The following is a 13374-nucleotide window of genomic DNA, read 5'->3' on the forward strand; positions in this document are numbered from 1 at the left end:
CAGTAAGATGAAGTTCAACTTGATCTTATGCACATCATCCTTTATATCTCAAAAAATTTGGAGTTTCTTTCCTTCCAAATTGTCCACTAAATGCATGCAAGGACAATTCTCCATCTACTCTTGCCCTTAGCCTATGAACCTATTTCCTCCCAGCTACCGAGAGCTTCCGAAACCTTTCCTGGTATAGTCTAGGATTTGTGTATGAGGTTTAAGACAATACTCCATAGCTGAGTTGTAAATCGACAATGCACAACGAGATGGCTGACCTTCTCTATTGTTTACTTACACATGAAGCATCTTGAGCATGGAAGACCTCTACTCATCAAATTTTCCAACATAAGGGCAGCTTCTTTTGCTAGTAACCACACAAAACAGGCTACTTTGTGAAGGACTTTAGTCTTCCAAGGTTGTTTCCATTGCCAGATGGTTCGATTGATTCATCAATTTGGATGTTGCAATAGCCTTAAATAGGCCCTTGGTGTTGTCTGGCCACCACGGAACATCTTCACCTATTTGTAACCCGGAAAGTTGTTCAAGTGTACTGAAGAAGTCTGCCCCTCTTTGCACTTCCCAATCACTAATTTGTCTTCTAAAGTTAATGTTCCAACCTTGAAGTGCCCACATATCTGCTAGTCTTTTGCTGGTAACTAATTAAGATGAATATATATGGAAAGACCATTTCCAGGTTTCCAACCACATACCAATTGTCCTTCCAGAAACTAGTTTTGTTCCCATCTAACACTTTTATCTTGGATCGAATACTCTAATGGATCTTCATAGACTAACCCCAGATGGTGTATTAACGTCCTTGGTCATCCAGTTATCCTCCTGAACATATTTGCCTTTAATAACTTTTCCTTGCAGTAGTTAATGCTCACTAGTAAACTTCCACAGCCATTTCATCTTAGAGAGCTTTGCTTTGTACTATCCCCAGACTTCTATGTTTCTTCCAAGAGATTATTGTTTTCCACTTGACCAGGTGGTATCCTTTCATTTCTTTGTTCCCATGCCACAAAAAATTCGACCTATTGATGACCCCTATTGGGATAGGGAACGAGGACATCATGTATGTTGGAACGGCATCAAGAATTGGGTTAATGAGAGTCAATCTGCCACTCATAGACAAGTATTATGTCTTCCAATAAGACATAATACATAGATGGATACTTAACTTGGCCTCATCTGGCAACTAAACACTCCTAGTCTGAAAATGCACCTCTAGACTCCTAACTCAGAGAACGAAAAAACTGACAGTGGGGATGTCCAAGTTAGTTTCAGCAAACCATTGGCTGGAAAATGGACATAAAAATTGACATTAATTTAGTTATGAACTATTAATAACCAACTTTATGAAGTATTAACAGCCAACGAGAAATTATTCTTTCCCACAAAGTGGAACTTTTAGAGTAGGCCTAACCTAAGGACCAAAATAGAGATATCTCAGGGATCCAAATGGCATCAAATAGCACGATCACAGATGACCTAAATCCTAAAACAAGCTCAAAATATTACAATTACACGTAAAAACATACGTTAAATCTCACAGCAGCTTTAATTTGTTTATTCCAAAAACTACTACTACTACATAACATATACTAGTTCTTTTGAGTTGCTACTCACCAACGGATAAGTTCCAAAGGAAAACTGTCCCTTTTAAATCCCGCAATGTTGAATGCTTTAGAGAAAGCGTCCGTCCATCTCTGCAACTCCACCGTGTAAGAAAAAATGATATCATCTGCAATGTATTGGGCCAACGTTTGATCAATGATGCCTGAGACCTGTGATGCAGTTACACGATAGAACACCAAGAAGAATTCCTGTCCTTGGTTGTCAACCCACTCCATTATCTTACTGAGTTCCTCCAAGCGCTGTCTCGATGAAGCATAGTACTCGGAAAAGATGGTAATAGCAATCATTGATTCCTCTATGGCTTCCGAGATTTCTGTTGTAATTGGTTCTTCTTTTCTTTCATATTCGAACTCAGGTTTGAATACGTTGATTCCCATGTCTTCCAGACGTTTGTAAAGTTGTGTAACAAAATTCCCCTCCAAGTCTTGTCGTCTGAAATTCAGGAAAACATCGTATTTCCATTTTTTGACAGTTGGAATTTGGGAATCCATATTCCAAATTCCAAAGGATGTGTATGGTCTGGTGGTGACCCTTTTTCTTTTAGTTTATCACTTATATTGGCACAATTGATTTTTATTTTCTCTGTTACAAGAATTATTTTTGGCCTCATCAGACCTCTTAAACAAAGTATGGTCAGTGCACAACTTATTGTAAGTTCCTTTTTTCTCTTATAAAAGCACCGACACATTTTGTTATAGAAGGTGTTTGGATTAGATTATAATTTGGTTATAATAGTTTAAAAATTATTTTTAAATTTTAGGAGTGTTTGATAATTTAAAAAATTGCTTGAAAAAAGTCAATTTTTATTTTTTATAAGCCAAAAACTAGAAGTTGGTTATTAGCTACTTATTTTTTTAGCTTATAGTCTATTGAAAGTTGACCAAATAAATGACTTTTGTATCCCTTATAATTTTCACTTGTTTCAAAATTACCCTTTTATAGTCCATTTGATTTTTTTTTAGCTTATAATCCATTAATATTTGTATTAATTAAACATTTCCACTTTTTGTATTTATGACAAACTTAACTCTAGCCATATTAGTACCTCGTTTGTATGAAACTTTTAATTTATGAAATATGATTTTTATGTATTATTTCTCTTCTTTAATATATTTTTTTTAAATTTGGACAATTATTATTGTACAACATATAAATTTCTCTAAGAAAAAAAACTCACCAACAAAGATATTGGGAGAACACTCACCGAAGATATTCAAAGTCATGAACGATTAGTGAACGATTCATGTATATTTGACGACGCAACATTCGTATTCAACAATGTTTTAATAGTGATATAGCCATCACTCAATCAACGAGCAATATATTTTTCAATTAAGATTCATTTTAGCAAACAAATAGTATCATTTGTGACCAACTATTTATCTATTAATGTAATTATAATAATTAGTAACATATATATTTTGTTTGATGATTTAAACTATTTTAACCAACAAAAAAAAATTTACCGCACAAATGTAATAGTCATTAATGAAAATATTATATTATATAATATTTTCTCTCTCTATATATATATGAAATTGCAACTGTATTCGTGTTATCAAAAGTGGGTGGGTGGGGGGGGGGGTAATTAAGGCTAATTAAAATTTATCTTTAAAATAAAAATTAATAGATATATAAATACTAAATTCTAATATTATATTAACAATATATATATATATATATATATCTTAATTTTAATTTGAATCATTTTAGAAATAAAAATTAATAATAATCAACTCTATATATTGTTAACAACTTTAAGAGTATTTAGGACATTTTGACAAAAAAAGTGGTTAACAACACTTGTTTATCAAATACATCAACAACTTTTTTTTAATTTCAGCACTTTTATCCAAACACGTAACTGCTTATTTTTAACATAAATTTCTGCACTTTTAAAGAATTTTTTAAAAATCACTTTTTTTCAGCTTATCCAAACGGACTCATACTAGTGTTTCAAAATTCATGCTAACCAAGTTGATTCAAATAACTATATCTAGTACCCCTTTGGAATGGATTCAAAAAACTCATTTCGTTTCAATTTGTTTTTTTAGTCCGCTTAAAAAAATACTTTTTTTTATAATAATAATTCTAACTTTCTTCATGACATGTTTAACATTATAAAATTAAAATATATTCTGATATATTTTATGTATTTCTAATTTAAGTAAATAAGATTCTGAAGGCTTATTTAATTTCTTAAATTTTATGGTAAATTAAAATTAAATAAATAAATTAAAAGAAAGGTAGTATAATATTTCTTGAAGTTTTAGTAGTAGTAGTAATATTTTTGCACACATGTATGCGGATTCTGGGTATCTGCACAAGTGTGAAGTGAGAAGGAAGAATCATCTGACAACAATCAGTACTCCATTGACTGAAAGTAAAACAAAGACTCAGCTTCCCACCACCTTAAAAAGATACTACCATGTCATTTTCAATGGACGGGGTATTAATAATATTATTAGGGGTAGTTTGGTTTGAAAATTGTTATTTCGGGATAATTAATTATTTTGAGATAAAATAAAAGAATATATTTTTTTTGTTTAGTTGGAGGGATTAATTCAATCCGAGATAACTTATTCCATCATTTTTCTATTAGTCCTGAGATTATTTATTCCATATACATGGTGGGATAAGTTATCCCGGGTAATCCCGAGGTAATTAATCTCGGTATTAGTTATCTCGGGATAACAATTTTCAAACCAAACGACCCAAGGGTCGTTTGGTGTGAGATATAAGGGATAAGTAATTTCGCAATAAAATGATTCTTTATTTTATTTTATATTTGGTTGGAGGGATAAGTCAATTCCGTGATAATTTATCCCACCATTTACACTATAATGATGGGATAACTTATCTCATATGCATGGTGGGATAAGTTATTTCGGGATCTCAAAATAACTAATTGCGGAATTAATTATTTCGGGATAACCATTTCCCAACCAAACGATCCTTTACAGGTCGTTTGGCGTGAGGGATAAGAACAGATAGTCTCGGTTAATTTTTTTAGTACTCCTTAATCTTTTATTTAGTTGTAAAGTGTGGAATCAGAATTAATAATTAGTACTAAAATAAGTTATTCCTATCTTTGAATGGTCTAGTAATATCAGGATAACTTATCCCGATATAAAATAATAAAAATATCCTCCTTAAATTCTCTTTTATACCTCACTTTTCACATTCATGTATGTTCTCATATATTTTTAGTATCCGTTTGGCCATGGAAATAATTTTTTTCTGGAGTTGGAGTTAGAGTTGAAAATGAAGTTGGAGTTGTGTTTGACCATATCTTTTTTTTTTTTTTTTAAGTTTTGAAAAATCTTTTTTAAATATGATTTTATGCTCTCAACTTTTAAAAATTATCAAAATCACTCAACTACTAATTTATCTACTAACATACAACCAAATGTCGAGAAAATAATTTATATGTCTACAATTCATAAAATAATTAACAACAAAGTAATTATTATGATTGTTATTCTTCTAAAATCTGAATAAAAATATCACAAGTACGAGCTAAATGAGTTTATCTAACCATAATCGATTGAATAGAGAAAAATATATTTTGATAAATATTATTGAAGGATATAAATATATTTTATATATTCTTAAATTTGTTGATGAAAATTTTAATTACTTTCACTTGAATTAGTTATTTTATTGAATTTGGTCTTTCTTAAAAAATTTACGGATGAATTATTTCTGAATAACTATTTTTTTTGCTTTTTTTTATTGATGATATTGATTTTTCTTGAATATTATTGTATTGTAAATATGAATCGTTTCATTATGTTTGATATGCGACTTTATTGACCACTTTTTAATAATTTATTAAAATCATAATAGCCATTATATAACATATACAAAAAATTAGAATGACAAGAAAAAAATATTAAATTTCTCATTTTTAAATAACATCATGTACTAGACCTTATATTTCTACAATATAGTTCATTCAAAATAAAAGTTGATATATTTCCGCCATAGATTGTCATTTATTAGTTTTTTACTTCACGTTAGTAAATTTTGATTAAAAGAGAAAAAAGAGATTAGAATATCTGTAACAATTAAAAATGATGTTATACCATAGAAAATAAATAATAATGTTTTGGAGTTATATATAATAATAATGAAAGTTGAAAATGGAAGTGAAAAATTGTGAAAACAACAAAAAGTTGTTTTCACTTTTTGGAAGAGTAATAATACATAAATATGACCCTAAACTTGACACCAAATTATAACTTTGACATTAACTTCGACAGTGCACAAATATGACCTTTAACTATTCAAAACTACACAAATATGACCTCCGATCCTGCGTGGCAAAACGCGTGTTCAACACGCAAAACTGGGCACGTCCAGCTTAAAATCTAAGGGCATAATACATAAATATGACCCTAAACTTTGATAGTGTACAAATATAATCTTTAACTATTCAAAACTGCACCAATATGACCTTTAAATGACTTTTCACTATTATTTTTTTATTATTTTCTGCTCAAAGATGAAAATGACATCTAATTTCTTTTGTCATTGCGAAAAAAGAGCAATATTGAAGATTTATTAATTAGGTGGGTCAGCCTCATATGAAAAAAAAATCGCGCGGGTATGTATATATATTATAAAGCAGAGGACGACTTTAAGTTATATAATATATCTAATATTATTTATTTAAATATTTAATTAAAGATAAAACTATACTAATAATAAAAAAAATTATAGTTTTAAGAAAACGTTATTAAATTAATGTTATCAAGGATAGTAGTAGTAGTATATTAAATTAACGTTATCAAATTAATGTAATTAAAATGTTATTAAATTAACGTTATTAAAATGTTATTAAATTAATGCAGGGGCGGACTTACGTGGTTGCATGGGGTTCACCCGAACCCCTCAGTAAAAAAATTAAGTTGTATACATATAAGGTAGAAAATGTATATTTATGTACGTATATTAATGTTGAGCCACATGAAACAAGACACTTAGATAGCCCAGTGGTGTTATTTGCTCTTCTTGGGTGCTTCCTTCAGCCTACTGCTGCTATAGAAATTATTATTTTTTAATTAAAAAAAAAGTAGGTGCTGCTGCTATAGAAATAAATAAAATAATAATAATAATAATAATAATAATTTTTAATTAAAAAAAGTTAGGTATTGCTGCTATAGAAATTATTTATTTTTTAATTAAAAAAAAAGTTAGGTGTTGCTGCTATAGATATAAATAAAATAATAATAATAATAATAACAATAATAATAATAATAAAAAATAATAATAATAATAATAATAATAAAAACGATGCCGTTTTAACACAAAAAACAAGACTTTGGCAGTGCACAAATATGACCTTTAACTATTCAAAACTGCACAAATATGACCTCTCTCCAAATCAGCCCTTTTAACGACTTGGCACCTTGTGATTAGATTACCTTTCCACGTAGGCGCGAGTGAGACTCACGCATGGGGTTGCGAAATCGGAGGTCATATTTGTTTAGGTTTTGAATAGTTAAAGGTCCTATTTGTGCACTATCAAAGTTTAAGGTCAAAATTATAATTTGGTATCAAGTTTAGGATCATATTTATGTATTATCTCCTTTTTGGAATCCAACTTTGGAATAATTTTTTGAATTTTCATGGCCAAACACCACAATTTCGGAAAACTAAAAAAGGTGAAAAAAAATTCCGAAAAAAAGAGAATTTTTTTATGGCCAAACGGGTCCTAATATCATTTCCTTCACTATTCATTATTCTTTTGATAATATATTTTTCCCTTAAAAATACACTATAAATATAATTTTTATTTATGAATATATTATACGTTGAATTTATTTGCTTAATTCTTATGTTTATTTGTAATTTTCTTATAAAAATATTGCTCTACTACTTAGATATTTTTAATTAAATAGCCTTTTTGTCGCTTAAAAATTTTAAAAATTTATATATTAATTAAAATAAAGATAATTTTAATATTTTATAATATAAGAGTGATATGTGCTTAAATGAAGTGACAGAAACAATAAAATCTCTTTTACTTTAACAAATTTAAGATGAAGTTTTATTTTTAAAATCACACATCACAATCACGAGAATGCACGCACGAAAATATTTAAACTAGATATGATGAAATTTTTTATTTTTAAGAACTAATAAATAAAACTTGCAAAGAAAATATATATATAAAAATAAGGTGGACGATATTTTGTAAACAAACAACTTATTCTTAGAAATTATGCAATACATACTATTTTGGATATATCAAATCAAACACTCAATAAGAAATAATTTCATAATAACTAATCCCAGCATAATTTACAATGTAACGATCCTTCAAGTCATTTTGTGAATTTTAACCTTCTTGTAGTGTTTAGACGTGATTTATGATTTTCGGAGATGGGTAGTATCGATTCTCGAGGTGTTCGGAGGTGATTTAAGTCATTAATTGAATTATTGAGTTGATCACGGTCAACCTTTGATCACGACGATCTTGACTTGGTATGTTAATATTTTCAATAAGCCCGGAACATACTTTTTAGTCAATTTACATATTTGATTTATTTTTGTGGGGCTCCGAATCAACTTTGAGGATATATTAAAAGTTTTGGGTATTATAAAGGCAAAATGCTCTATTGGACCCCTGTACTATGTCAGTTTTGTAAGTTGGACACTTCTACTTACATGTTTGTCATCTGGACCCTTGAACCCATCAAAAACAACATTTCGCACCTTTTGACCGTTGATCTTGCCTATGTGGCAAGGTCATGGTGACCAGGACAAAGAAAGTGTAACCACTCACCTAGGGGTGCGAGTGGGGGTCAATTTTTGGTCAATTTTACATTAAAATAATTAAAAAAATAAAAAATATTAAAATTAAAAAAAATTAAAAAGGATCCTTTTTTTCCTCCATCTATTTAAATTAAAAATATTTTTAAAATTTTAAAAATAATTTAAAAATGTTTTTAAATTATTTTTTTATTTTTTAAAAAAAAAATAAAAAAATTAAAATTTTTTTAAAAAATTAAAAAAATCCTTTTTTCCCTCCATCTTTTTAAAATAATTTAAAAATATTTTTAAAAATTAAAAAATCATTTTAATTTTTTTAAAAAAAATATTATTTTCCCTCCCTACCCCACCCCAGCCCGTTCCCATCCCCACCCCCTAGCCCGTCCTGTTTTTCCTTCATCCTTTTAAATTTAAAAATATTTTTAAAAATTTAAAAAAAAATTTAAAACTTTAAAAATAATAAATTTAAATTTTTTTCCCACTCCTCCCCTCTCCAGCCCCTCCTCACCCCCATACCCTCAGTCCCTCCTTTTTTTCCTCCATCATTTTTAATTTAAAAGTATTTTTAAAAATTTAAAAATAATAAATTTAAAAAAAAATTCCTACCCCACCCCCTCTCCAGCCTCTCCCCACCCCCACCCCCCCCCCCCCATAACCCACCCAACCCCACCCACCCCTATCCCCCAACCCTCCACTCCACCCAGCCCGTCCCCAGCCCACCCAGCCCCACGTAACCCCTCCCCCTTCCCCAGCCCCCCACCCCACCCAGCCCGTCCCTCCCACCCAGCCTTCACCTCACCAAACCCTCTTCCTCCAGCCCCCACCCCACCCAACCCCTCCCCTAGCCCCCTAACCCCATAATTAATTTAAATTAAATATTTTAAATATGTAAATTATATTTAAATTAATTAATTATTTAAGTAAAATTTATTTAAATTAGGTAAGAATTTTAAATTTGATAAATTAATTAATTTAAAATTTAATTAATTTAAATAAATTAATTAGTTTTTTTTTTGTGATTTAGTTATAAAGTAGGGATTTTTTTGTCGGCTTTTTGGGGATTTCACTAATTTAGGGTTTATTTTGGAGATTTCACTGATATTATAGGGTTATTTTGGTACTTTTAAATTTAAAGGTATTTTGGGTATTTCCTTTTGTGCGGAATGTTTGGGGATTTGTTAAAAAATGGACATCTATATTTTGACCTATTTTCATCATGGGGGAATAATTGTATCCAGCCCTAATCTTAGTTATAAAGGTGAGTTAGATATCTTCGTTGTTGCCATTGATAAAGACCATTTCAGTCTTGTTGAATTTCTTTCCTATGCAAAGATCTTGGATATTCAAAAGTTAATGGGTTTTATTGTCAACATATAGATGGTGGGGGTTTAGTTCAAATCACTTCTGATGGTCAATTACTGGAGTTAGTGAAGAAGTTAAAAGATGCTGATGAGCTTGATGTGTACGTTTTTCATGACATTGATGAAGATGTTGATGTTGTGAAAAATGTTGTTCCTCTTTTAGTAGGGTCACAGTCTTATGACAAAGTTGATATAGGTAGTGATGAGAATGAAAATAGAAGTCTTAGTAAAGATCTGAATAGTGATGAAACAGATCTTCCCAGTAGTGAATCAGATTTAAATGGTGATGATATTTCTGATGAGGATGATTTAGACATTGATGAAGAGTTGAGAGCCTTTATGACTAAAAATAGAAGCAATTTTTTTTTTTAAAAAAATTCAAATCAAGAGAAGAAATACGAGTAAGTGAAGCTGGTATTGATAAAGATTTTTAAGACATTGGCATGAATAAGAAAGATAGATATGTGGTAGATTAAAAGGTGATGAAGAGTATAATGATAGTTCAGACTGTGATAGTGTTGATAACACTGATTTGTTAGATGAGGATGTTGTTATTGGTATTGATTTTCCAAGAAGAAGAAGAAGTAATAAAATTAGATTTGATAATGATTGTGGTGTTGTTGTTTTTGAACTTGGTATGATTTTTAATAGTCCTAAGGAATTTAGAAAAGCATTGGAGAGGTATGCAGTGAAAAATAGAGTTCAGATTGTCTTAAAACCTAATGAAGCTCATAGAGTGAGGGCTAAGTACAAATTCAAGATAAATTGCAACTAGTTGTGTTATGGTTCACTTGACAGAGACTTTGGTAATTTTTTGATTAAGAATTATAATCCAGTGCATAAGTGTACAACATCAAACAAGAATAAGATGTGTACAACTAAGTTTGTTGCTGACAGATTTAGGGATGAAATAAGTAAACAACCATTTTTGAAAATTTGAGAAATATAGAAATTGTATAGGGAAAAATTGAGATTATATGTGAGTAGAACAATCAGTTATAGGGCAAAGTTACAGGTCCTAAGAGAGGCCATGGGGGACTGAAACTTAAAATTTGCAAGATTATGTGATTATGCTGAGATGATCAAACAAATCAATCCTGGCAGTTCTGTTTGGCTGAGAATGGACAGTGAAACTGTCCCAGGTAAAAATTTATCTGTGTATTTCTATGTGTGTCTTGATGCATTGAAAAAAAGGTGGATGAAAGAATGTAGAAGAATTATAGAGTTTGATAGATGTTTCTTAAAGGGTGCTTGTAAAGGTGAACTTCTAGTTACAGTTGGAAAGAATGAAAATAATCAGATGTTGCCTATAGCCTGGGCTGTTGTGGACAAGGAAACCAAGAATAGTTGGAGTTTTTTTGTCAACTACTTGAACAAGGATCTGCAGTTGGGTACTGGAGCAGATCTTACTGTGATGGCTAATATGCAAAAGGTAGTATTTGATATTTTTTTACTGTCAATTAATTAAAAAATAAAATTTCTTTGTCAAGTACTTTAATTGTTTTTTTTTTCGTATGTAGGGTTTTCATGCTGTTGTTCTTGAGTTATTACCAAATGTTGAAATTAGAAGATGTGCTAGAAACATCTGGGCTAACTGGAGTCAAGAGTGGAAGGGAGAAGAGAGAATAAAACAGTTTTGAAAATGCTCAAAGGCAAGTTTTGAAGTGAAGTTAAAAGAAGAACTTGATTTCATGAACCAATTTGCTAGGCAAGGTAATGATATCATTGGTGATTTATTGCATTATCCTAGGGAGTCATGGGTTAGGACATTCTTTAAAGAGCATTGTAAGTGTGATGCTGTTGAGAATAACATGTGTGAGACCTTTAATTCATGGATCTTAGTCCCTAGACATAAATCTATCATTACCATGTTTGAGGAAATTATTAGGAGAAAAATCATGACTAAAACTGTGGATATGATTAAGTTTGTCAATACTTGAATATGTGGTATTGCACATATGGCTAAATTTATTTTGGAGGAGAATAAGGACAGGGCTAAGGCTTGCAAGGTGCTTTGGAATACTGATGTTGGATTTGAGGTTGGAGAAGGAGAGTATAGGTATACTGTGAACTTGACTAATAGGTCATGTAGTTGTAGAAATTGGCAGTTGAGAGGCATTCCTTGCCAACATGCCATTTGTGCTTTGTATTATGTTGAAAAAGAGCCTGAACCTTACGTGAAACATTGGTGTAAGAAGGAAACCTTCATGAAGGTTTATAATCACTTTATCCAACCAATCTCCAATATGAAGATGTGGCCTGAGACAAACAATTCATTAATTGAGCCCCCTAAATCTAAAAAAAATGTCTGGTAGACCAACAAAAAATAGAAATAAAGGCAAAGGGAAACCAGTAAACAAATTTGGAAAGATGTCCATAAAAGGTGGAAAAATAACATGCTCCAAGTGTCATCAACAAGACCATAACAGAAGATTTTGCAAGGTAAAACAATCACTTTTATTTGATTTTAGAATTTTATTTTTTATGTTGATTTTATAACTTATTAACTGGTGTGCTATGATTTTTTAGATTCCTGGTCCCAATGCACAAGCACATAGCCAAGGATTTCAGTTTAGTGGTTAAAGTTCACAAGGAAGCTTCCAGCCTAAATGCTCAAGCCAACCTGCACCTTCAACCTCAAAAAATCAGCATCATGTAGCTCATGTCAATCTGCACCTTCAACCTCAAAAAAATCAGCATCATGTAGCTCAAGTCAACCTGCATCTTCAACTATAATTTGTGGTGATACAAGCAGAGTTAAAATCTTGAAAGAAGCTATAAAATCTACCTTTTGTGGTGATACAAGAATTTCTGTTACAGAAGGAATCAAGATTCAACTACTTCCTAGAAGTAGAGTAACTATTGGGCAGAAGAGGGAGAGAGTTGGAACAATAAAGGATGTTGATGAAGGTGGATAAAAAAGGTCAAAGAATGCTGAATTTGGGATCTACACTAGTGCAAGGGGAACCCAAATACTGAATGTAAGTTAACTCACATTATTTCTTTAAAAATAAAGGGCATATATATAATGTTTATTGATCCTTCTTTTTTCTTCAAAAAATAGCCTGGGTTATCAAGTCAAAGGATCCTACAAAGTGGTACAACTTATAAGGATGCATCTACAAGGGTTGATGTTGTTTATAAGCCTAGAGGCTTGAAATGAAAAAACAAAGATGCTGTAACCACTAATCAATTGCAGCACATGGCCAGCAAAAAGAAGAAGAAGTAGTCAAGAAGAAGCATTTTAGTCTGATAGTGTGTTGTGATTCTATTGTGTAATGTGCAGTACCAAACATCAATTTAGTTTTTGAAGTAAACATTCTGGTTCTTTAGTTTTTGAAACTTATAAATTCAGGTTCTTTAAGTAGTATCAGGCAAACTGTGAGCTCCACTATGGAGCATGTTTTTTTGAATTATTAATTAGTGTTAACTGAAGCTCAATATGGAGCATATTTATGAACTTCTTGTTGGTGTTTCTTTGAGCTCAATATGGAGCATATTTATGATCTTGTTATTAGTGTTTCTTTGAGCTCAATTTGGAGCATATTGATGAAGTTATTGTTGTTGCGTTCAACTCAATATGAAGTGTATAGATGAAGTTGGT

General features: G+C 30.7%; 2 protein-coding genes across 2 annotated transcripts in view; both read right to left on the reverse strand.

Moving 5' to 3' along the window:
• LOC107855831 (TMV resistance protein N) overlaps positions 1-13374 on the reverse strand; it is a gene marked incomplete in the record, with an annotated part of 108589 nt that overhangs the window by 8188 nt on the left and 87027 nt on the right.
• On the reverse strand, positions 7-2258 carry LOC107855797 (TMV resistance protein N). Its single transcript, XM_047413669.1, has 2 exons — positions 1621-2258; positions 7-1289 (listed from the first exon to the last, which is right to left on the reverse strand). The coding sequence occupies exons 1-2, from the start codon at positions 2118-2120 to the stop codon at positions 1232-1234; spliced, it is 558 nt and encodes a 185-aa protein (XP_047269625.1). The 5' UTR covers positions 2121-2258; the 3' UTR covers positions 7-1231.

Source organism: Capsicum annuum, chromosome 6, assembly GCF_002878395.1.
Source record: "Capsicum annuum cultivar UCD-10X-F1 chromosome 6, UCD10Xv1.1, whole genome shotgun sequence".
In the NCBI taxonomy this organism is placed as follows: Eukaryota; Viridiplantae; Streptophyta; class Magnoliopsida; order Solanales; family Solanaceae; genus Capsicum; species Capsicum annuum.

Coding starts and splice junctions, on each gene's coding strand:
- LOC107855797 (XM_047413669.1), bottom strand. CDS start 2,120: ATGGATTCCCAAATTCCAACTGTCAAAAAATGGAAATACGATGTTTTC. Junction 1,290..1,620: donor CCTTTGGAACTTATCCGTTG/GTGAGTAGCAAC, acceptor TCCATTTTCCAG/CCAATGGTTTGCTGAAACTA.